We start from the raw sequence: 19,841 nt of genomic DNA, 5'->3' as shown, positions 1-19,841 counted from the left end.
TATACACTTCAGAATTCATTACGCTACGGCCATCAGCAGTTGTTTCATTAATGAAGATAAGTGAGCCTGTACCTTCAGCCATTATTTTGATCATAAAAGTCTAATCTTCACACTTGCAATTGCAACTACTTGACAGGGCAAGCTCGAGGGGCAGGTGGCCCATTCCAGTTGCTAATTCATTCCTGCTATATTTTTAGCAAACTGTGCAGTATAGGACCTGTGTGCAGAGGAAGGGCATTGCCCAGGGACAAGTTTACATGGCCATCCTATCTTATGTGGAGACCATTTACAATGGGTAATGTGTGCACACATGGTACGATTTTTTTAACACATGTTCTGAATGCAAGCTATTACTATCCCACTAACAGTATCACTTTCAGTGTGGGTAAAGTTTGCTTGTTGGATAGTAAATAAAACAGGTTTCCAAGACTGCACCTAGAGTTTCAGATAAGAATGTTGTGAGATTTATTATATTAGATTCATACATCACGGAAACAGGCTCTTCAGCCCAACTTGCCTATGCCGACCAAGATATTCCATCTACACTAGTCCCAGCTATCCACGTTTGGTCTGTCTGTGTCTGTCTGTCTGTTTGTCTGTCTATCTATCTATCTCTAAAACCCTCATCTTGTTTGTTATTATGTCTGCGATTCTGTCGGTCTATCTGTCTGTCTGTCTGTCCATGAGTGTGATCCTGAAATTACGCCAAAACGGTACACAATAGCTCTACAATTTTTGGCCCACCTTATTCGCCATTGTCCTGTGGTATGGTGTATCAGGTTTCGTTCAGATTGATGGTATAATATACAGGTTATTCACATTTTAAACTTTACAAAAAGGACTGACAAAAATCTCTTCAACCTGCACTGGCAGTTCGCAGCGTATGATGTCACAATGGGATCTCATTTACATGAAAAAAACTCCCTTTTAAAAAAACACAGCAGCTTCCACCTCACAATGACATCAAGGGGGGTAGGGAGGGGAGAGGAGTTATGGAGGGAGGGAGTGACTGAGGGTAGGGGAAAGGAGTGGGAGGGAGAGATGAGGAAGGGAGGGGAGAGGAGGAGGAGAGGGAAAAGAAGAGGGAGGGTGAAGAGGAGGAGGGGAAGGAGTGCTGGGGATGAGGGGGAATGGAGGAAAGGGGTAGGAAGAGTGATGGCGAGGTAATGGAGGGGGAAGAGAAAGGGGGGGAGGGAGGGAGTGAGGGCAGGAAGCAGAGGAGGGTTGGTGGAGGGTGGGGAGAGGGAGGATAATGGAGGAGGGGAATAGGGGACTGAAGAGGGAAAGTGAGATGCATTCACATTGATCTTATATTTTACAAGTTATTGCCATTTTAGACTTTAAAAACGTCAGTCGCGCCTGCCAGTTGGGGGCCATGGGTGAGTGGTGGAATGTTGCGTTGAGGGAACGAGACCCAACGTGTCCACACTTGGTCTAGTATCCTTCTAAACCTTTACCGTCCATGTACCTGGCCAAATGTATGTTAAATGTTGTCATAGTACCTGCCTCAACTACCTCCTCTGGCAACACGTTTCATATACCCACCACCCTCAGATTCCTATTAAATCTTTCCCCTCTCACCTTAAACCTATGTTCTTTTCTTCTCATTTCCATTCTTATTGTTTTATAAAAAGGAATACCTGTAGTGCTCTTTGCTCTTTCTTTCCAAGATCTTTTTTCATTGTGTACTAATTGCCAATTCCTTTGTTTTGCAAATGAAATGAATTTTTCAACAAAACTATTTTTCACTGACAAGACCCCTCACGGACACTTGATCAAATTTTCCTTTTAAATACAATCAGCTGACTATTTGTGGCTAATGCTTTGAACTTTGCCAACGAGTTGTAAATAAATGTTTGAATGAGAGTGGGACATGTGAAGCAAGATGGTACTGTTGGGTTCAATAACTCCTTCAAGCCTATTAAAATTTCACTGAGCAATGGTCAACGTATTGTGCAGGCTAACTTGAAAGTTTTAATTGCAAATGTTCAGAATTTGCAATGGAGTTCATTTGTGAGCAGCAACTATGATATATAAACACAGACCAGCTGCCTGGAGAAGTTACTGATTGAATCTGTTAACATTACTTCATATGACTATTTCAGCACTTTTAAAGACCAATAAATTGATGTTATTATTTTGAAAATTAATGTAATATTGTGTAAATGGGTTTAAGGGCAGCACAGCAGTTTGATCCCGACCTCGGGTGCAGTCCATGTGGAGTTTGCACATTCTCCCTCTGACTGGGTGCTCTGATTTTCTCCCACATCCTAAAGAAGTGCGTGCTTCTGAGTTAATTGGCCTCTCTAAATTGTCCACTAGTGTGTAGGGAGTGGATACACGAGTGGAATCACAGAACAAGTGTGAACTGGTGGTTGGTGCGGGTCTCGTGGGCCTGTTTCCATGCTGTATCTCTAAACTAATCTAAAACATTAGGCTTTCGCTTTATTGTGTTGTTGAATGCATTAGCCAAGAATTGAAAAATTGTTCCCTTGTACTTGGGGAAAACTCCAAATGATATCAGTGATAAGCACCAGTATAGCCATTGATTCCACAGAACAAAAGTTGCATTTTATATGTTTTACTGGTCTAATTTTATAGAATTACTAGACCTAGTGGGACCCAATGGGTCCGTCACACGGGAGGCCTGGTTCCCCAACGTAACCCGTTCCTCAACGCAATATTCCACCACTCACCCATAGCCCCCACGGGAGGCCTGGTCCTCCAACGCAACACGTTCCCCAGCGCAATATTCCACCATTCACCCATAACCGACGACTGCGCAGGGGCTGCTCATTTCGCCTTATTCACCCTCCCTCATTTTTAAACTTAAAAAAATAAATGCAATTGCACTTGCTAGCTAGCAGAACTCAGTGTACTGTGACTTTAAAAAAAATTCATTTGCACTTGCTAGCAGGACTCGGTGTACTTGGATAGCAACAATGTTGCGAGCAGGGCTACAATCCCATTGTGACATCACAGCTGTAAGCACAGGGAATAAGCAGAGTTTTTTCCCCAAGTTTTTTTAGATTTTTGAACATTTTGATTAATAACTTGAGAAATAATGCACAAATTTTTCAAGCTAAGACGATTTTGGACTCCATGGGATAAATCTCTTTCGGAATTTGTAAAAATTTTAGCATTAACGCATCGCTTTTTTGAGAAGATGTGATCACACACATCCATACACAAGATCAGAGTTTTAATAGTTACTAGACCGTGGGACCCATGAGTCCCGTCCCCTCAACGCACGGTTGCGGGGGGGGGGGGGGGGGGGGGGGGATCCTGCAGCATCACACACACTAACCACCCCACACACACACACACTAACTACCACACACACACACTAACCACCCCCATTCATATTATATTAATATTAATATTATTTATTGGCTCCTTTTACCCCATCCCTGCCCTATCCACTAATGCTTAGCCCCCAAGTCACTGGCAGGTCTAGAGAGTGAGGGGGGGGGTAGAGAGTGAGGGCAGCGAGAGAGGGGGCAGAGACAGAGAGGGGGCAGAGACAGGGAGAGAGGGGCAAGGACAGAGAGAGAGGGGCAAGGACAGAGAGAGAGGGGCAGGGACAGAGAGAGAGGTGCAGAGATAGAGTGCAGTGGGGGGGGGGGGGGGGGGCTTTCTGGAGCGCTAGTATGGGTGTTGTGGGCTGAAGAGACTGGTTTCCAAAGGGCTAGTATGGACATTGTGGGCCGAATGGATTTTTGGGCAGCAGCACAGTCTGTTGTGCGGGCAGCTCACTCACTCACTGGTGGGCTGGCAGTTGTCTCGCGGCTATTTCTTGAAATTCCATTTCAAACAGGGTGCAAGGCCACTAAAGACAGCGAGTCGTGACCTCTCCCTCCTCCATCTTTTAGAGAGTGAGCCACGCCCACACTTCTGGGTTTTATAGTCCCTCCCCCATCCCACCAGAAGTGGCGTGGCCTTCATGGCGTGATTGACAGGAGAGAGAATCTCAACATTTTTTAAACACTAATAACTCTTTTAATTTTCATCGATGGGAAAAATCCTCAGCACCTGTTGAGCGGAGGGGGAATGAGTAAGATGGCCAAAAATCACAGCCGTACATGGTAGAGTTTTTTCTAAAATCAATATAAAGTGCAAACAGGAAGTGGTCAAGATTACTTTTAATTATATAGAAGGCAAGGCAACTTTAATTAGGCAAGGCAACTTTAATTAGGCAAGGCAACTTTAATTAGGCAAGGCAACTTTAATTAGGCAAGGCAACTTTAATTAGGCAACACAGCTTTAGCATTTCCAAACCAAAGGCAACACAGCTTTAGCATTTCCAAACCAAAGGCAACACAGCTTTAGCATTTCCAAACTATATTTTCAAACCACATTAAGGGCACTGACAGGTCAGTAAAACCACTCAGTTTAGTAGATATGTGTTCAGTGTTATTCACAGCTCAGACTGAGAGACGTAACCCTCTCGCTCCCCCATCTTGCAGAAACTGACTGAGGCACTCAACACTTCCGGGTTTTATAGTCCCTCCGGAAGGGGCGTGGCCTTCAGGAGAGAGAATCTCAACATTTTTTAAACACTAATAAGTCTTTTATCTTTCATCGATGGGAAAAATCCTCTTGTCCAGCGCAGCGGAGGGGGACTCTGAGTAAGATGGCCAAAAATCACAGCCGTAAGTGGCAGAGTTTTTTCTAAATCAATATACAGAACAGGAAGTGGTCAAGATCAGACTTTTAGTAATATAGATAATAAGGATATGGATGTAATTGAATTGGTGCGTTTACACAATTCAAATTAATTATCAAGGAATTAAATTCTGACTGAACTAAATATATATACGTTTCTCAGTCATAATCTTCAGTATCATCTTGCACTCTGTCCAGATTCTCTTCAGGTTGAGGACATGCACTCCTCACCAAATAAGGCATTGAAAAAGAGAATCAACTCTTCATCTCCTGCTGTAATGTATTAATTATCAGGATTTCAAACACTGACTGCCTCTCCACCCTTGTTATTTGTTCTTCCTGCAATTCATTGAAACAGAAGTTGAATACTATCTCTGTGTTCATCTCATCTTCTCTGCTGACTGGTGTAATCAATCATGACCTTCAACCAGATTAGCACAAATATTGTTATGCAAGACAATTCCAAATGTAGCACAGCTGGAGTGAAGTTGAGTGCCAGATTTAAATTTGGGTGGTACAGTGGCGCAGCTGGTACAGCTGCTGCCTCACAGCACAATGTTCACCTCGGGGTTGTCTATGTGGAATTTGCATGTTCTCCCTGTGACCATGTGGGTTTCCTCCAGGTGCTCTGGTTTACTCCCACATCCCAAAGACATGTGGGTTTGTAGGTTAATTGGCTCTAGAAATTGCTCCTGGTGTGCAGGGAATTGATGCAAAAGTGGATTACAGAATTAGTGTGAACGGGTGATAGGTGCGGATTTGTTAGACCAATGGGCCTGTTTCCTCGCTGTATTTCTAAACTAAACTAGCTCATTAGCCAAGCTTGAGCCATGAGACACGGGCTTGAACCTTATTCCATGCTTTGTCATCGCATGTCTTGGTAATACTTGGTAATACTGTTGCTATTGCCAGAGATGCTGACTTTGGATGAACATGAAACTGAAGCGCCACCTGCCTCTTGAGGTGAATATAAAAGATCACACGCCTTCCTTCAAAGAAGCAAGGATGTGTTGACCAACATCTTCTCCATCAGCAATAGGATGGCTGCCTCTCCATTGCAATCTTGTTATTGCAAATTGGAATTGTGTATGCTTGAGGTAAAAGCAAAATAGAAACTTCCCAACATTTAGTTCAGTTCACTGACTGTGAAACACTACAGACATAATGAAGATATGAAAGGCTTTACAGTACACAATTCTTCTTTCTAACTTAATAACTGTAATAATGAAAAGTCAGAATTATAAAATATAATTCAGTTAGCTGGGACTAGTGTAGATGAAACATCTTAGTCAACATGGGCAAGTTAGGCTGAAGGGACTGTTTCCGTGCTGTATGACTATATTTGCAATGTGCTTTGTTTTAATTCAGACATGGAATGTGGTCAGGTCAGCTTTCAATGTCCATCCTTGTTAAGGTGGAGTTGCAAGATCTTGAACCACTCTATTCAGTGTGGTCTGTTGTACTTTTACTGGATTATATCTATGATATGATCTATTTGGACAGCTTGAAAGATTTTTGCTGTACCTCAGTACACATGACAATAATAAACTGAAACTTTAGATTCCCCCACTGTGCTATTAGGCAAGGAGTTCCAGATTCGAATGGCAGGACAGACTGGATGAGCCGAATGGCCTGATTATGCTTCTATGTCTCATGGTCTTCTTCTGCCCCAGTGACAAGTGGATAGATTTCCAAGTGATAGATTTCCAAGTCAGAATGTTCTGTGACATGGAGGGAATTTAGAAGCTATGGAATTCCCATATGCCTCAAGGGAAGAAGCATGAATAAGTAACTGCTGTATATTTTGTAGATTGAGATACAAACTGCAGCCACAGTGCAAGGATGATTGAAGAAGTGAATGTTCAGGGTGATAGATGGGGTGCTGATGATGGCTTTGACTTGGCTGGTATTGAACTCCCTGTGTATTGTTGGCGGAGAATAACCCTCACAATCTCAAGGAGGCTTGTTGATTTATGCATGACCCATAGGAGCATAGGAACTTTAGTTATAATTCCATCAACAGTGCAAATTTAACAATGGAATTGAATGTTTTGATTATTACTTTTCCAGATCAAATTGCCTTGTTAGCAAACAACCTACGGAGGCCACTGGCGCCTGGAATGACAGGACGGCGTGGACCTCCTGGACCTCCAGGATCCCCAGGGCATAAGGGCCAAGCTGGCCACCCAGGGAGGTCAGGTCCAACAGGACTGAATGGACCATCGGGAGAGCTCGGTGACACAGGACCTCGAGGTAAGAGCAAGGTGGAAGGTTTTTAACTTCACCTGAAGTCTGACCTGTCAGTTGGTTCTCAAGTGTACCTTGAAGCTAAATGTATAAAGTTAAAAAGTAGGGAAGAAATTTGCCTTTGACTGTGTAAGCTAAATGTACATTGGCTGTTTTGCATTCACAAAGAGGTCTCCGCTCTGCTGTCAGATTTTCTCGTTTAATAACAAGGTGACTGTTCCTGACATCATCTGTGCCCTTTGTTTCCCTTAAAATCCAAAGGCTATTGACTACCTTCAGCACCTGGAAAATGACAGTGACCCAGGACATTTTGGCTTTGATCATCTTGGTGTTGTTCGAGTAATTTGGAAAGCTATTTATTTATTACCGAGATCTGAGGATCTCTGGCAGACCCAGCAGTTATTGGCCACCCTTAATGGCCCTTGAAAAGCAGGTGGTGAACCACCTTCGTGACTCATGCAATCATCCTTGGACTATTGTAGAAAATATAATGGTTAGGAATTTCAAAAGCCTCAATACAATATTTTACCTGTACCGTTTCCATGACTCTTTTGTGCTAGTTTTTGCAGGGGTTCATCGGTAAAACCTTCAGGTTGAATTAATCACAACGGTGACCTTTAAAGATGCTTTGAAAATTAAACTATTATTTTAGGCACAAAAATGGTAATAGGTAATGTTTAAAGAACTTTTTTAAATTTGAGATATCATCCTGCAGCCATGTTAACAGCAAACAGTTCTGCACAATATTTTTTAATTATTAAAGCGCAAAGTCCTCAGAGGGGGCAGATCAAATATTGTTTTACATTTTTTAAATAAAAACATTTTTAACTGTACTAATACACCAGCCTAGAAGTAACTGGAGTAACTCAGCGGGTTAGACAACATCTCTGTAAGAAAAAAAAACCCAAAGTGCTTGAATAACTCGGTGGGTCAGGCAGCATCGTTGGAGGACATGGAGGGTAGGTTTCGAGTTGGGACCTTTCTTCTTCGGCACTTTTTGTTCACTGCAAGATTCCAGCATCTAAAGTTCTTTTGTCTCTCTAATAAATCACACTACTTCCCTTAAGTACATCAAGAAATACTGTTAATGTAACAAGAACAATTGCGATAATTGATTGGAGACACCAGAGACTGTGGATGCTAGAATCTGGAGCAAAAAATGAACTAATGGAGGAACTCAGTTGGTTGAGCAGCATATGAGGGGAAAGACACAAACTACTGTAGTAACTCAGCTGGAGAGAAGGAGTGGGTGAAGTTTCAGGTCGAGACCCTTCTTCAGACTGAGAGTCAGGGATTTCTAGAGGAATTGTTTCGGGTCTTCAAACATCATTTCCTTTTTAGCACAGATGTTGCTTAGCCCGCCGAGTTCCTGCAGCTGTGTGGGTTGTTTTTTCTCCGCTGTTATTATTTTCAGCCTCGGAAAGCACCATTGAAAGTACTGTGCTCAATTTGAATGTTTCTCTTTGTTCAAAAGGTGATTCTGGTATAAAGGGAGACAAGGGTGTCCTTGGCAAAGCAATTGATGGTTCAGTAGGACCCCAAGGACCTGCAGGTATGCCGTAGATCTTAGCTATTGCTTAACAAATTTGTACTCTTAATTCAATAATTTTGTTTCCCTCCAACAACCCTTAAAAAACCACAAAATATGTGAATTTTATGACTTTGTTTCTCAATCCATTGAAATGCTATTACATTAATAATCATTCTGTAGAATGTTTAAAGAACAAGCACTTACTGTGATATGCAAAATGCAATTTATTTGTTCAGAAAAGTCAATAAATATTGCTAGCAATTTCCTCCAGCTCTATCATCCTCAAGAATATCTGGAATAGTTCAAGAACATTGTTTGAATTCCTTCACTATATCACTAGCAGTTGTGCCCTCAGCTGCCTCAGTCCCGTGTTCTGCAGCTTTCTCCTAAATTATTTCTGTTACTCTTTCCTCCTTTGAGAAGCTTCTTAAAATGCATCTCTTTCACCAAGCTTCAAGATTCAAGAGAGTTTATTGTCATGTGTCCCAGATAGGACAATGAAATTCTTGCTTTGCTTCAGCACAACAGAATATAGTAGGCATGAATACAGAACAGATCAGTGTGCCAATATACCATTATATAAATATATACACACATGAATAAATAAACAGATAAAGTGTAAATAAACAGATGATGGTCTATTAATGTTCAGAGTTTTGTTTCAGTTGAGTTTGGTAGCCTGATGGCTGTGGGGAAGTAGCTATTCCTGAACCTGGACGTTGCAGTCCTCAGGCTCATGTACCTGCTGCCTGAAGGTAGCAGGGAGATGAGTGTGTGGCCAGGATGGTGTGGGTCCTTGATGATGCTGCCAGCCTTTTTGAGGCAGCAACTGCGATAGATCCCCTCGATGGTAGGGAGGTCAGAGCCGATGATGGACTGGGCAGTGTTTACTACTTTTTGTAGTCTTTTCCGCTCCTGGGCGCTCATGTTGCCAAACCAAGGCACGATGCAACCGGTCAGCATGTTCTCTACTGTGCACCTGTAGAGGTTAGAGAGAGTCCTCCTTGACATACTGACTCTCCGTAATCTTCTCAGGAAGTAGAGGTGCTAATGTGCTTTCTTTATAATTGCATCCGTGTTCTCGGATCAGGAAAGGTCTTCAGAAATATGCACGCCCAGGAATTTGAAGCTCTTGACCATCTCCACCATCGACCCGTTGATATAAACGGGACTGTGGGTCCCCATCCTACCCCTTCCAAAGTCCACAATCAGTTCCTTGGTTTTGTTGGTGTTGAGGGCCAGGTTATTGTGCTGGCACCATTTGGTCTGTCAGTCGATCTCTCTTCTATACTATGACTCGTCCCCATCAGTGATACATCCCACAACAGTGGTGTCGTCAGCGAACTTGATGATGGAGTTCGCACTATGACCGGCTACACAGTCATGAGTATAGAGTGAGTACAGCAGGGGGCTGAGCACGCAGGCCCTTCGGCCAACCGAGTCCACGCCAACCAGTGATCCCCATACACTAGCATTATCCTACGCACTAAGGACAATTTACAATTTTACGAAGGTCAATTAACCTACAAACCTGTACGTCTTAGGGGTGTGGGAGGAAACCATCGCACCTTGAGAAAATCCAAGCGGTCACAGGGAGAATGTACAAAGTCTGTACAGACCGTGTATAGCGTTTTCCTGCTTAACTACTTGTGCAACCATGATTTGCTCTCAATGAATTGTGCACGAGGCCATTTCCAAATTTATCAACATCCTGTTTTTTTTTTCCACAAGTTTCTAACTTCATATTTATCCACGTTATACTGCATCGGTCATGCATTTGCTCACTCAGTCTGTCTATGCAGTCTTGAAGCCTCTTTACGTTATCCTCAGAACTCACAATCCCACACAATTTTATGTCTCTGGCAAACAGCAATCACCCTGAGAAAGTATAATTTATTTGTAATTTCTGTTTCCTGCTGCAAACCAACTTTAATTCATGCCAGTATTTTACTCTCAGCCCTGTGTGCATTGATTCTGCATACCTCAACAATATAAACAACAAAAACAAAAATTGGCTATGGTAAATTGGGGAAATGCATTCAAATATATGGAAATAGTCCACCAATGCTTACACTTAAATAATTAATATACACTATGTCCCTTTAAGGCAAAAAAAAAAAATCAGGAAAAATAATCTAGCTGTGATGCTCAAGAAAAGATAAAGATAGTGTCACACCAAAGAAGAATACACGCCGAATACGGGCAAATAGTCTAGGTATAGGGAAGATGATCCAAGATACATACAAGATACATTTATTTGTCACATGTGCTAGTTGGCAAAGTGAAATGTGTGTTCTATCTTTAAGGTAGTTAATCGAAACTATCTTTAAGGAAGCAGCAATAGCCATTTTTGGTTGAATTTATCTCTGGAATGTATGTTGGGATATTTCAGCATTTTAAATGTATGTTAACAGTTTTTGTTACCAGCTTGTAAATCTGCAACAAATTTCCTCCACTCTTTTTATTCCAAGGGGACTCCTACAGTATTTTCTATAATTTTCCATCTCCTTCCTGTCTCTAGGTTCCGTGGGCACAATGGGACTCAGTAAAAATGGTCGAGACGGCGCACAAGGAGATCCAGGTTATCCAGGAGAGCCAGGACGTCCTGGGAGGAACGGCGCTATGGGAACCCCAGGAATCTGTGACACCTCTGCCTGTCAGGGAGCTATTGCAGCAGTAAAATCAGGACCTTCCAAAAAATCATGAACCGGATGATCACAGAAGCAAATAAGAAAACTTGAAGCACAGCCCCAAGATTCAATAAATAGAAAGAGACAACAAAAAGACAATTCATCAATGTTTCGGATCCTGGTACTAAAAGTGTAGTATATGTTCATGAGGAGGTGCTAAAAATATACAAATCATTTTTAATCATGTGTTTCTAGATCATTTTCAATTCTGTTTGAGATCTGTAAAGATTTATCTGGAGTTAGTCTACTCTGGTTAGTTTTTTTTTTTAAGCACATTTTAAACAGTCCCTATAATTCATTTACACTTTCTTGTCATTGTCTGTTAAATAATACTATCAATTATTAATGCTTATCTCAAAGAAGCACCCTTTAATAATTGTTCATGTTAAAGTATTTTAACTGTGAGGGGTTACACTGTACATACAATATAAATTTAACGCTCAAGGTTTTGTATAGTAACCTAAATTCAGATTCAATAACATCTCCCAACGTCATGCCAGTTCAGGGACAAAAGAGATTTACAACATTTGTACCTATGTGCATTTTTATTGACCAGAAATATGGTTGATCACACCCACCCCTCAAGGTGCATCATTATTAGTTTTACACATTTTGTGTACAGAAACCGAAATAATTATTGTAAATTCTACGTAACAATTTATGGCTTGTGTTACTATATACTGTAACCATCTCCTTGTGTAACATTTTCCCGAAATGAATAAATCCCTATCAAACTCCTGTATCCACTAAATATGATGCTGTAACCTTGACTTTAAATATTTATTTTTTGTGGGTGCCTGTTGTCTGTAAAATAAAGCTGTTGCCACCAACTGTTGTAAGATAATGAATAAAGCCACTTTTCAGAAAAAAAAGAAACAACTTAACTCAGTCCCAGCAATTGCCAATCTGAACTAAAGTTCCAGCTCAGACAAGAAGTTATTGAAGCTTGAGTAGTATTTATAGGGTCAGGATGAACAGAATTTTGTAAACTGAGTTATTTGTGATCTGAAAGGTGTTGCCTGAAAGATTAGGAAAGTAGATTTAATGACACCATTCAATAGACAATTGACTAAACAGTGAACCGGAAAGGGCTGCATGGCTGTTGGATTAACTGCAGAGCTATCTTTGTGAGATGTGCATGATTATAATCAGATGCCTCTCTCACCAGCATGATACACCATTCATAAGATGCTGTGCTGTTTAAAAGGGAAATATCATTGACTTTTGGTAATGTATAGCATTTTTTTTTGTCAGCTTCTACACACTCTCGGGAAGATGTAAACATTGCATTGGTAGCACTGATATTTGACAAGAGAACACAGCATGCACATAGGAAACTATTTAATATTGAGGTATCACAGATGCAAAAGAGTAATCCTGAAAATTGGTAATGTGCCAGCAGAGATGTAGAACAGAGATGAGTTTTGATGCACTCTTATAGACTGGGCGAGTCAGTACAAGACTTGTTAAGATGTCAGGTTACAGGTTTAGGTCTCAACTAACTTTTAACTTTACATAGATGGCAAGGTAGGTATCAAAACTGGACTACTAACTCTTGAATCATGAATCTTGCACATGAAAACCAGTGAAATATTCCTGCTCTCCATGGCCCAACAAAACAAAGTAAAATACATCATGTTCAACATCCCATGTTCTATTGTTAGTTTTGACTGGGTTCATCCTGGTTGGATAGATGTGATGACCTTCCTGCTCAAATCAGGGTTAAAATCATAACTTGCAGTAAAATGACAATGATCAGATCCTAAGCTGAAAATTTAATGGACACCGTTATCTTTGGAAACCTGACCAAAGGAACTAAAAGCAGATTAACTTTTGCAAACTAATAACTCAACAAGGTGGTTTGAATCTTTGAATTAAACATTTTTGTAACAATGCCTTCATGGGCAATTTGGGATGGATGCCAGTATCTACATCCTATCAGACTACAGTACTGAACTAGATTAATGCAGTAATACTGCCTACAACTATATGTAGGAAAGTGAGAATTTAGGGGTATTTAAAAAATTATTCAATAATTGAATTACTTGATAGACAACACTGACCAAGTTATAAGTGCAGCACTTCCACAGATCTAACAGATTTTTTCTGGATAGAGACACAATTCTTTACTTTTTCCAATAGTCCTATTCAACTTTCATAATTACAAGGGTAACACAATTCTACTCTGTGGTGCAGCTAAGCTATTATGTGCAAACAGCAATTATAATCCAATGGCAAAGGGAAAGAATGGGCAGTTTGTTTTTTTTAAGTGCACCTTCACATGTATTTACTTGTCATGACACATTTCTTCTCTAGGCAAAGACTACTCTCAGCCATGGATATTTTACCAATGTAATAAATGACTATTGTGGTCAAGGTTTGAGCATGGTTATCTATGAATGGTCGATGAATTTTCATCAAGTGGAAGTTTGTTTGTGCTGTCTGTCATTATACCTGACTATTGCCTGAGAATAAACTGTCTTGAAATGTTTGAGACACAGGACAACAGGAACATTCTGGAAACCTATTTGTTGGCTAATTAAAATAGACATTTTGGTTTTAATTTCGGAATATCAAAAGTAACCTTTGGACCTATCTTGTCTGTAATGGCTTGCAGCTAAAAATATATATATTTATCCATACTTTCTCTTTTCACAAATGTTTTTATAAATAGTTCAGTTCTCCAAGGCAATACTTTGATGTTGCATTTTGTCAGCTAGCTGTCTGACATATGGAAAACAAGCTTTGTTCACGTCACACTGCTAAAGAAAATCAATGTAGGTGTGGTCCTACTCATCTGATGCCATGTGCAAGCTTATTTCCCCATTGACAAACAACATATTTGACTTTCAACAAGTTTTGTCAATAGCTAAAGCTGAGGAAGCTAACTAGTTAAAACCACATATCTTTGTAGCTGATAACCTTCCTAGTTATTCTATAGCCAAGTGATCGGGGAAGTGTCCCAGGGCCTTAAGCTAACACTAAGTTCTAGGAATGAGCTTGCCATCAATTAAGCCTTTGTTAGGGTGACATATATTCTTGGCTTCCCATGGATTCATTGAGCAAAACTCTTCCTATAGTTGATGTTTTAATTTTCAGTTTTTTATCCCCATTAGCATATGTCCTGGACAACTCAGCCAATGTTACACAGATGTATGATTAGAATATAGTGGGTGATCCAATCCAATACCAAGGTTTGATTCAATAAGGTCTACAGCTCAGCTATAGCCCACAAAATGTTGATTTCCACTTCTGTATCCAACTTTCTTCAAACAAACCACTAGAGGGTGCTGCTCATTAACTTGAGCTATTCAGGTACTGGAGAAAAAGCAGCATTAGAAAAACTAGTGTGTTAGAAGGAACTGCAGATGCTGGTTTCAACTGAAGATAGACACATAAAGCTGGAGTAACTCAGTGGGACAGGCAGCATTTCTGGAGAGAAGGAATGGGTGATGTTTCCGGTCGAGACCCTTCTTCAGACTGGTTAGGGATAAGGGAAACGAGAGACAGTGATGTGGAGCAATGAATGAAAGATATGCAAAAAAGTAACGATGATAAAGGAAACAGGCCATTGTAAGCTGTTTCTAGGGTAGAAATGAGAAGAGTTGGGTGGGGGGGGGGATAGAGAGAGAGAGAGGGAATTCCGGGGCTAGCTGAAGTGAGATAAATCATATTCTGTAAGCTGTGGGCTGTAAGCTGCCCAAGCAAAATATGAGATGCTGTTCCTCCAATTTGCATTTAGCCTCACTCAGATCAGATTCAGATTCAACTTTAATTGTCATTGTCAGTATACAGTACAGAGACAACGAAATGCAGTTAGCATCTCCCTGGAAGAGCGACATAGAATATGATTTCAATAAATAAATCTATTTACATGCATACGGTCATAGTGTTTTTCCTGGGGGAGGAGTGGGGGGGGGGGTGATTGGCAGTCACCGAGGTACATTGTTGAGTAGTGTGACAGCCGCAGGGAAGAAGCTGTTCCTGGACCTGCTGGTCCGGCAACGGAGAGACCTGTAGCGCCTCCCGGATGGTAGGAGGGTAAACAGTCCATGGTTGGGGTGAGAGCAGTCCTTGGCGATGCTGAGCGCCCTTCGCAGACAACGCTTGCTTTGGACAGACTCAATGGAGGGGAGTGAGGAACCGGTGATGCGTTGGGCAATTTTCACCACCCTCTGCAGTGCTTTCCGGTCGGAGAGAGAGCAGTTGCCATACCATACTGTGATACAGTTGGTAAGGATGCTCTCGATGGTGCAGCGGTAGAAGTTCACCAGAATCTGAGGAGACAGATGGACCTTCTTCAGTCTCCTCAGGAAGAAGAGACGCTGGTGAGCCTTCTTGACCAGAGTTGAGGTATTGTGGGTCCAAGAGAGGTCATCGGAGATGTTGACCCCCAGGAACCTGAAGCTGGAAACACGTTCCACCTCCGTCACGTTGATGTGGATGGGGGTGTGCGTGCCACCCCTAGACTTCCTGAAGTCTACAATGAGCTCCTTGGTCTTCTTGGAGTTAAGGGCCAAGTTGTTGTCAGCGCACCATGCTGCTAGGAGCTGGACCTCCTCCCTATAGGCCGACTCATCGTTGTTGCTGATGAGGCCAATCACCGTTATATCATCTGCATACTTGATGATGGTGTTAGTACCATGTACAGGTGTGTAGTCATAGGTGAAGAGGGAGTAGAGGAGGGGGCTCAGCACACAGCCCTGTGGAACGTTCAGGGTGAGGGTTGAAGAGGTGTGCTTGTCTAATCTAACAGACTGGGGTCTGTTGGTTAGAAAGTCCAGTATCCAGTTGCAGAGGGAGGGGTCGATGCCCAGGTTACCGAGTTTGGTGATCAGTTTAGAGGGTATGATAGTGTTGAATGCTGAGCTGTAATCAATGAACAGACTGGCTTGGTGCGCGCTGGTGTTCTGCCGCTCCGTTGCTCCGCGCCTCAGTGGCTCTGGTGGCGGTCTGCGGCTCCGCTGGCGTTCTCCAGCCCTGCGGCTCAGCTGGCTTTCTCCAGCCCCGCGGCTCCGGTGGCGTTCTCCAGCTCCGCGGCTCCGGTGGCGTTCTCCAGCCCCGTGGCTCTGCTGGCGTTCTCCAGCCCCGTGGCTCTGCTGGCGTTCTCCAGCCCCGCGGCTCCGGTGCTCCGACGAGCTCAGGAGCGAGATGGAGATCGCCCAGAAAGTTGTTGTAGCCGCAGGAACCGAAGTCCAGACGTTCCTGTCAGCTGTACGAAAGGGATAAAAGACTGCTCCGTGTGAGCAGCCTTGAGACAGGTAGGGGAATCATTCTGACCATGGAGGAGAGAATAGTCTGTGCAGGAATGGGAAGGAGAATTAAAGTGTCCAGCAAACGGGAGATCAGATGGTTCATGCAGCTGAGCGTAGGTGTTCCGCTAAACGATCGCCCAGACTGCGTTTGGTCTTGCCGATGTATAAGAGTCCACATCTTGAACAACGGATACAATAGATGAGGTTGGAGGAGGTAAAAGTGAACCGCTGCCTAACCTGAAAGAACTGCCGGAGTCCCTGGACAGAATCGATGGAGGAGGTAAAGCGACATGTGTTGAATCTTCTGCAGTTGCAGGGGAAGGTACCTGGGGAGGGGGTGGTTTGGGTGGGAAGGGATGAATTAACCAGAGAGTTGTGGACGGAATGGTCTCTGCGTAAGACGGAAAGGGGTGGAGATGGGAAAATGTGACTAGTGGTAGGATCCCGTTGGAGGTGGTGGAAATTTTGGAGGATTATGTGTTGTATGCGATGGCTGATGAGGTGGAAGGTAAGGACTAGGGGGGACTCTGTCTCTGTTACGACTAGGGGGAGGGGAAGCAAGGGCGGAGCTACGGGGTACTGAGGAGACACGAGTGGGGGCCTTATCTATGATGGGAGAGGGAAACCCCCATTCCCTAAAGAATGAGGACATCTCGGATGTTATAGTATACAACACCTCATCTTGGGCGCAGATGCAGCGTTGATGGAGGAAATGGGAGTAGGGGATAGAGTCTTTGCAGGAAGCAGGGTGGGATGAAGTGCAGTCGAGATAGTTGTGGGAACCAGTGGGTTTGTAATAGACATCAGTCAATAGTCAATTTCTTGTGATGGAGACTGCGAGGTCAAGAAAGGGGTGGTAGGTTTCTGAGATGGTCCAAGTAAATTGGTGGTGAAGTGGATGAAGTCCATGAGTTCTGCATGGGTGCAGGAGGTAGCATCAATGTAGTTATCAATTTAACGGAGATAGAGTTTGGGGATAGGGCCAGTGTGCGTCTGGAACAGGGATTGTTCATCGTACCCTACAAAGAGGCAGGCATAGCTGGGGCCCATGCAGGTGCCCATAGCTATGCCTTGGATTTGGAGGAAGTGGGATGCGTCAAAGGAGATGTTGTTGAGGGTGAAGACCAGCTCCGCTAGGCGGAGTAGTGTTAATCAAGGGAAATGGGATGGTTCTGCAGTCAAGGAAGAAACAGAGGACTTTAAGGCCTTCCTGGGGAGGGATGGAGGTGTCGTGTATGACGTCCATAATAAAGATGAAGGAGTGGGGGCTTGGAAAGCGGAAGTCATTTGAGACGAAGGGCATGTGAGGCATCTTGGACAAAGGTCGAGAGAGATTGGACCAGGGGTTGAGGGGGGGGAAGATAGGATAGGATTGGAAGATTGCAACCTTCATGTGGTCCGCCCTGTTTCGACGAATGCAATCAACCGGGCATGCGCAATCAAATAAGATCAAATAGAACAAGTTGCCCTACAACTTTAGGCTGTGCACGCCATACGCAAGAAGAAGGGGGATAGGATGGAGTCGAGGTATGTGTAAATCATTTCTGTGGGACAGGAACAGGTCTGCCAAGGCTGTTGACTTTGTGGATTTTGGAGAGAAGGTAAACGTAAAAGCGGGGCTGGGAACGAAAAGGTTGGAGGCTGTGGGAGGCAGACAGCCAGAAGTGATGAAATCAGTAATGGTGTTTGAGATTAAGGCTTGGTGCTCATCTGTGGGATCATGGTCCAAGGATAAGTAGGAGGTGTCTGAGAGTTGTAGCCTGGTAAAGGTCAACGCGCCAGACTACCACACACCTCCCTTGCCAGTGGGTTTGATTATAATGTCAGGGTTGCTGCAGAGTGGAGGGCTGTATGTTCAAAGAGGGTGAGGTTGAAGTAGGTAAGGAGAGTGGAAAAGTTGGAATGGTTGATGTCACGGCGGCAGTTAGAAATAAAGAGATCTAGAGAGGGTAGAAGGCCGTTCTGGGGAGTCCAAGAGGAGGGGGACCGGGGGAGAACGGGTCATCACCCTTGAGGTGTTCTATACTAGAACATCCAAGATGTCCTCATTCTTTAGGCAACGAGGGTTCCCCTCTCCCATCATAGATGAGGCCCTCACTCGTGTTGCCTCGGTACCCCGTAGCTCTGGCCTTGCTCCCCCTAGTCGCAACAGAGACAGAGTCCCCCTAGTCCTTACCTACCACCCCATCAACCGTCGCATACAACACATAATCCTCCAACATTTTCACCACCTCCAACGGGATCCCACCACTAGCCACATTTTCCCATCTCCATCCCTTTCCGCCTTCCGCAGAGACCGTCACCTCCGCAACTCCCTGGTTAACTCATCCCTTCCCACCCAAACCACCCCCTCCCCAGGTACCTTCCCCTGCAATCGCAGAAGACGCAACACCTGTCGCTATACCTCCTCCTTCGATTTTGTTCAGGGACCCCGACAGAGGTTCACTTGCACCACCTCCAACTTCACCTACTGTATCCGTTGTTCAAGATGTGGACTCTTATGCATCGGCGAGACCAAACGCAGACTGGGTGATCGTTTCGAGGAACACCTTAGCTCAGTCCGTGCGAACCAACCCGATCTCCCGGTTGTTGGACACTTTAATTCTCCTTCCCATTCCTACAGACAATTCTGTCCTCAATCTCCTCCATTTTCAGTGAGGCTAAACGCAAATTGGAGGAGCAGCATCTCATATTTCGCTTGGGCAGCTTTCAGCCCAAGGTATGAATATTGATATCTCTCACTTCAGGTAGCCCCAGCATTCCCTCCTTCACTATCCCTCCCCCACCTAAGTCACACTAGCTTCTCATTTTCACCCTACAAAGCTTACAATGGCCTGTATTCTTTATCATCGTTACTTTTTTGCATATCTTTCATTCATTGTTCTCTATATCTCCACATCACCATCTATATATCTCGTTTCCCTTATACCTAACCAGTCTGAAGAAGGGTCACGACCCGAATTGCACTTCCGGTGGCGCTGGTGCCAGCAGCCTCCACCTTCAGCCGGGTATCTTTTTGTTTTTTTAGTTATGTTGATGTGTGCTTTTTTGTGATTTTTTTAAATGTCTTTGTGTGGGGGAAGAGGGCACGGTGCGGGGGATACCGTCCTTCAGCCGCTTCCTGGTGAGGACGCGACTATTATTCGAGTCGGGTCCTCGCCCCCCCCCCCAGCGGCCTACCTGGATTGGCGCGGCCTTTCCTGCTGGGATCGACCAGAGCTCCAGCAGCGGCGGGACAGCGCTGAAACATCGCGGGGCTGGCGATGCCTTACCGGGGGTCGCCGTCTGGAGCCCAGAGTGCTGGACCTGCATGCACCGACATCATGGAGCTGCGGTTTGCGGAGCTCCCAACGCGGGCGGTGCTGATCAACGCGGGAGCTCCCAATGCGGGCTGTCCTGCGACTCTGCCCCGCTCGACCTGCGGACTCGGGAGCTGCGGACTCCGGCTGGCGG

The 19,841-nt window shown here is 43.9% G+C and overlaps 1 protein-coding gene across 1 annotated transcript in view; it reads left to right on the top strand.

The window, feature by feature from the left end:
- col9a3 (collagen, type IX, alpha 3) overlaps nucleotides 1–11,963 on the top strand; it is a 76,137-nt gene extending 64,174 nt beyond the window's left edge. Inside the window, exons 30-32 of the mRNA XM_055652326.1 lie at nucleotides 6,736–6,918; nucleotides 8,387–8,464; nucleotides 10,965–11,963. Of these exons, the coding sequence (XP_055508301.1) occupies nucleotides 6,736–6,918; nucleotides 8,387–8,464; nucleotides 10,965–11,149 (446 nt within the window). The 3' untranslated portion in view covers nucleotides 11,150–11,963. The remainder of the gene's footprint in view (nucleotides 1–6,735; nucleotides 6,919–8,386; nucleotides 8,465–10,964) is intronic.
- The last annotated feature ends 7,878 nt before the right edge of the window (nucleotides 11,964–19,841 follow it).

The sequence above is a fragment of the Leucoraja erinacea genome, chromosome 21 (genome assembly GCF_028641065.1).
Source record: "Leucoraja erinacea ecotype New England chromosome 21, Leri_hhj_1, whole genome shotgun sequence".
In the NCBI taxonomy this organism is placed as follows: domain Eukaryota; kingdom Metazoa; phylum Chordata; class Chondrichthyes; order Rajiformes; family Rajidae; genus Leucoraja; species Leucoraja erinaceus.
The sequence above is the reverse complement of the archived record's forward strand: the minus strand, read 5'-3'. Positions and strand labels throughout refer to the sequence as shown.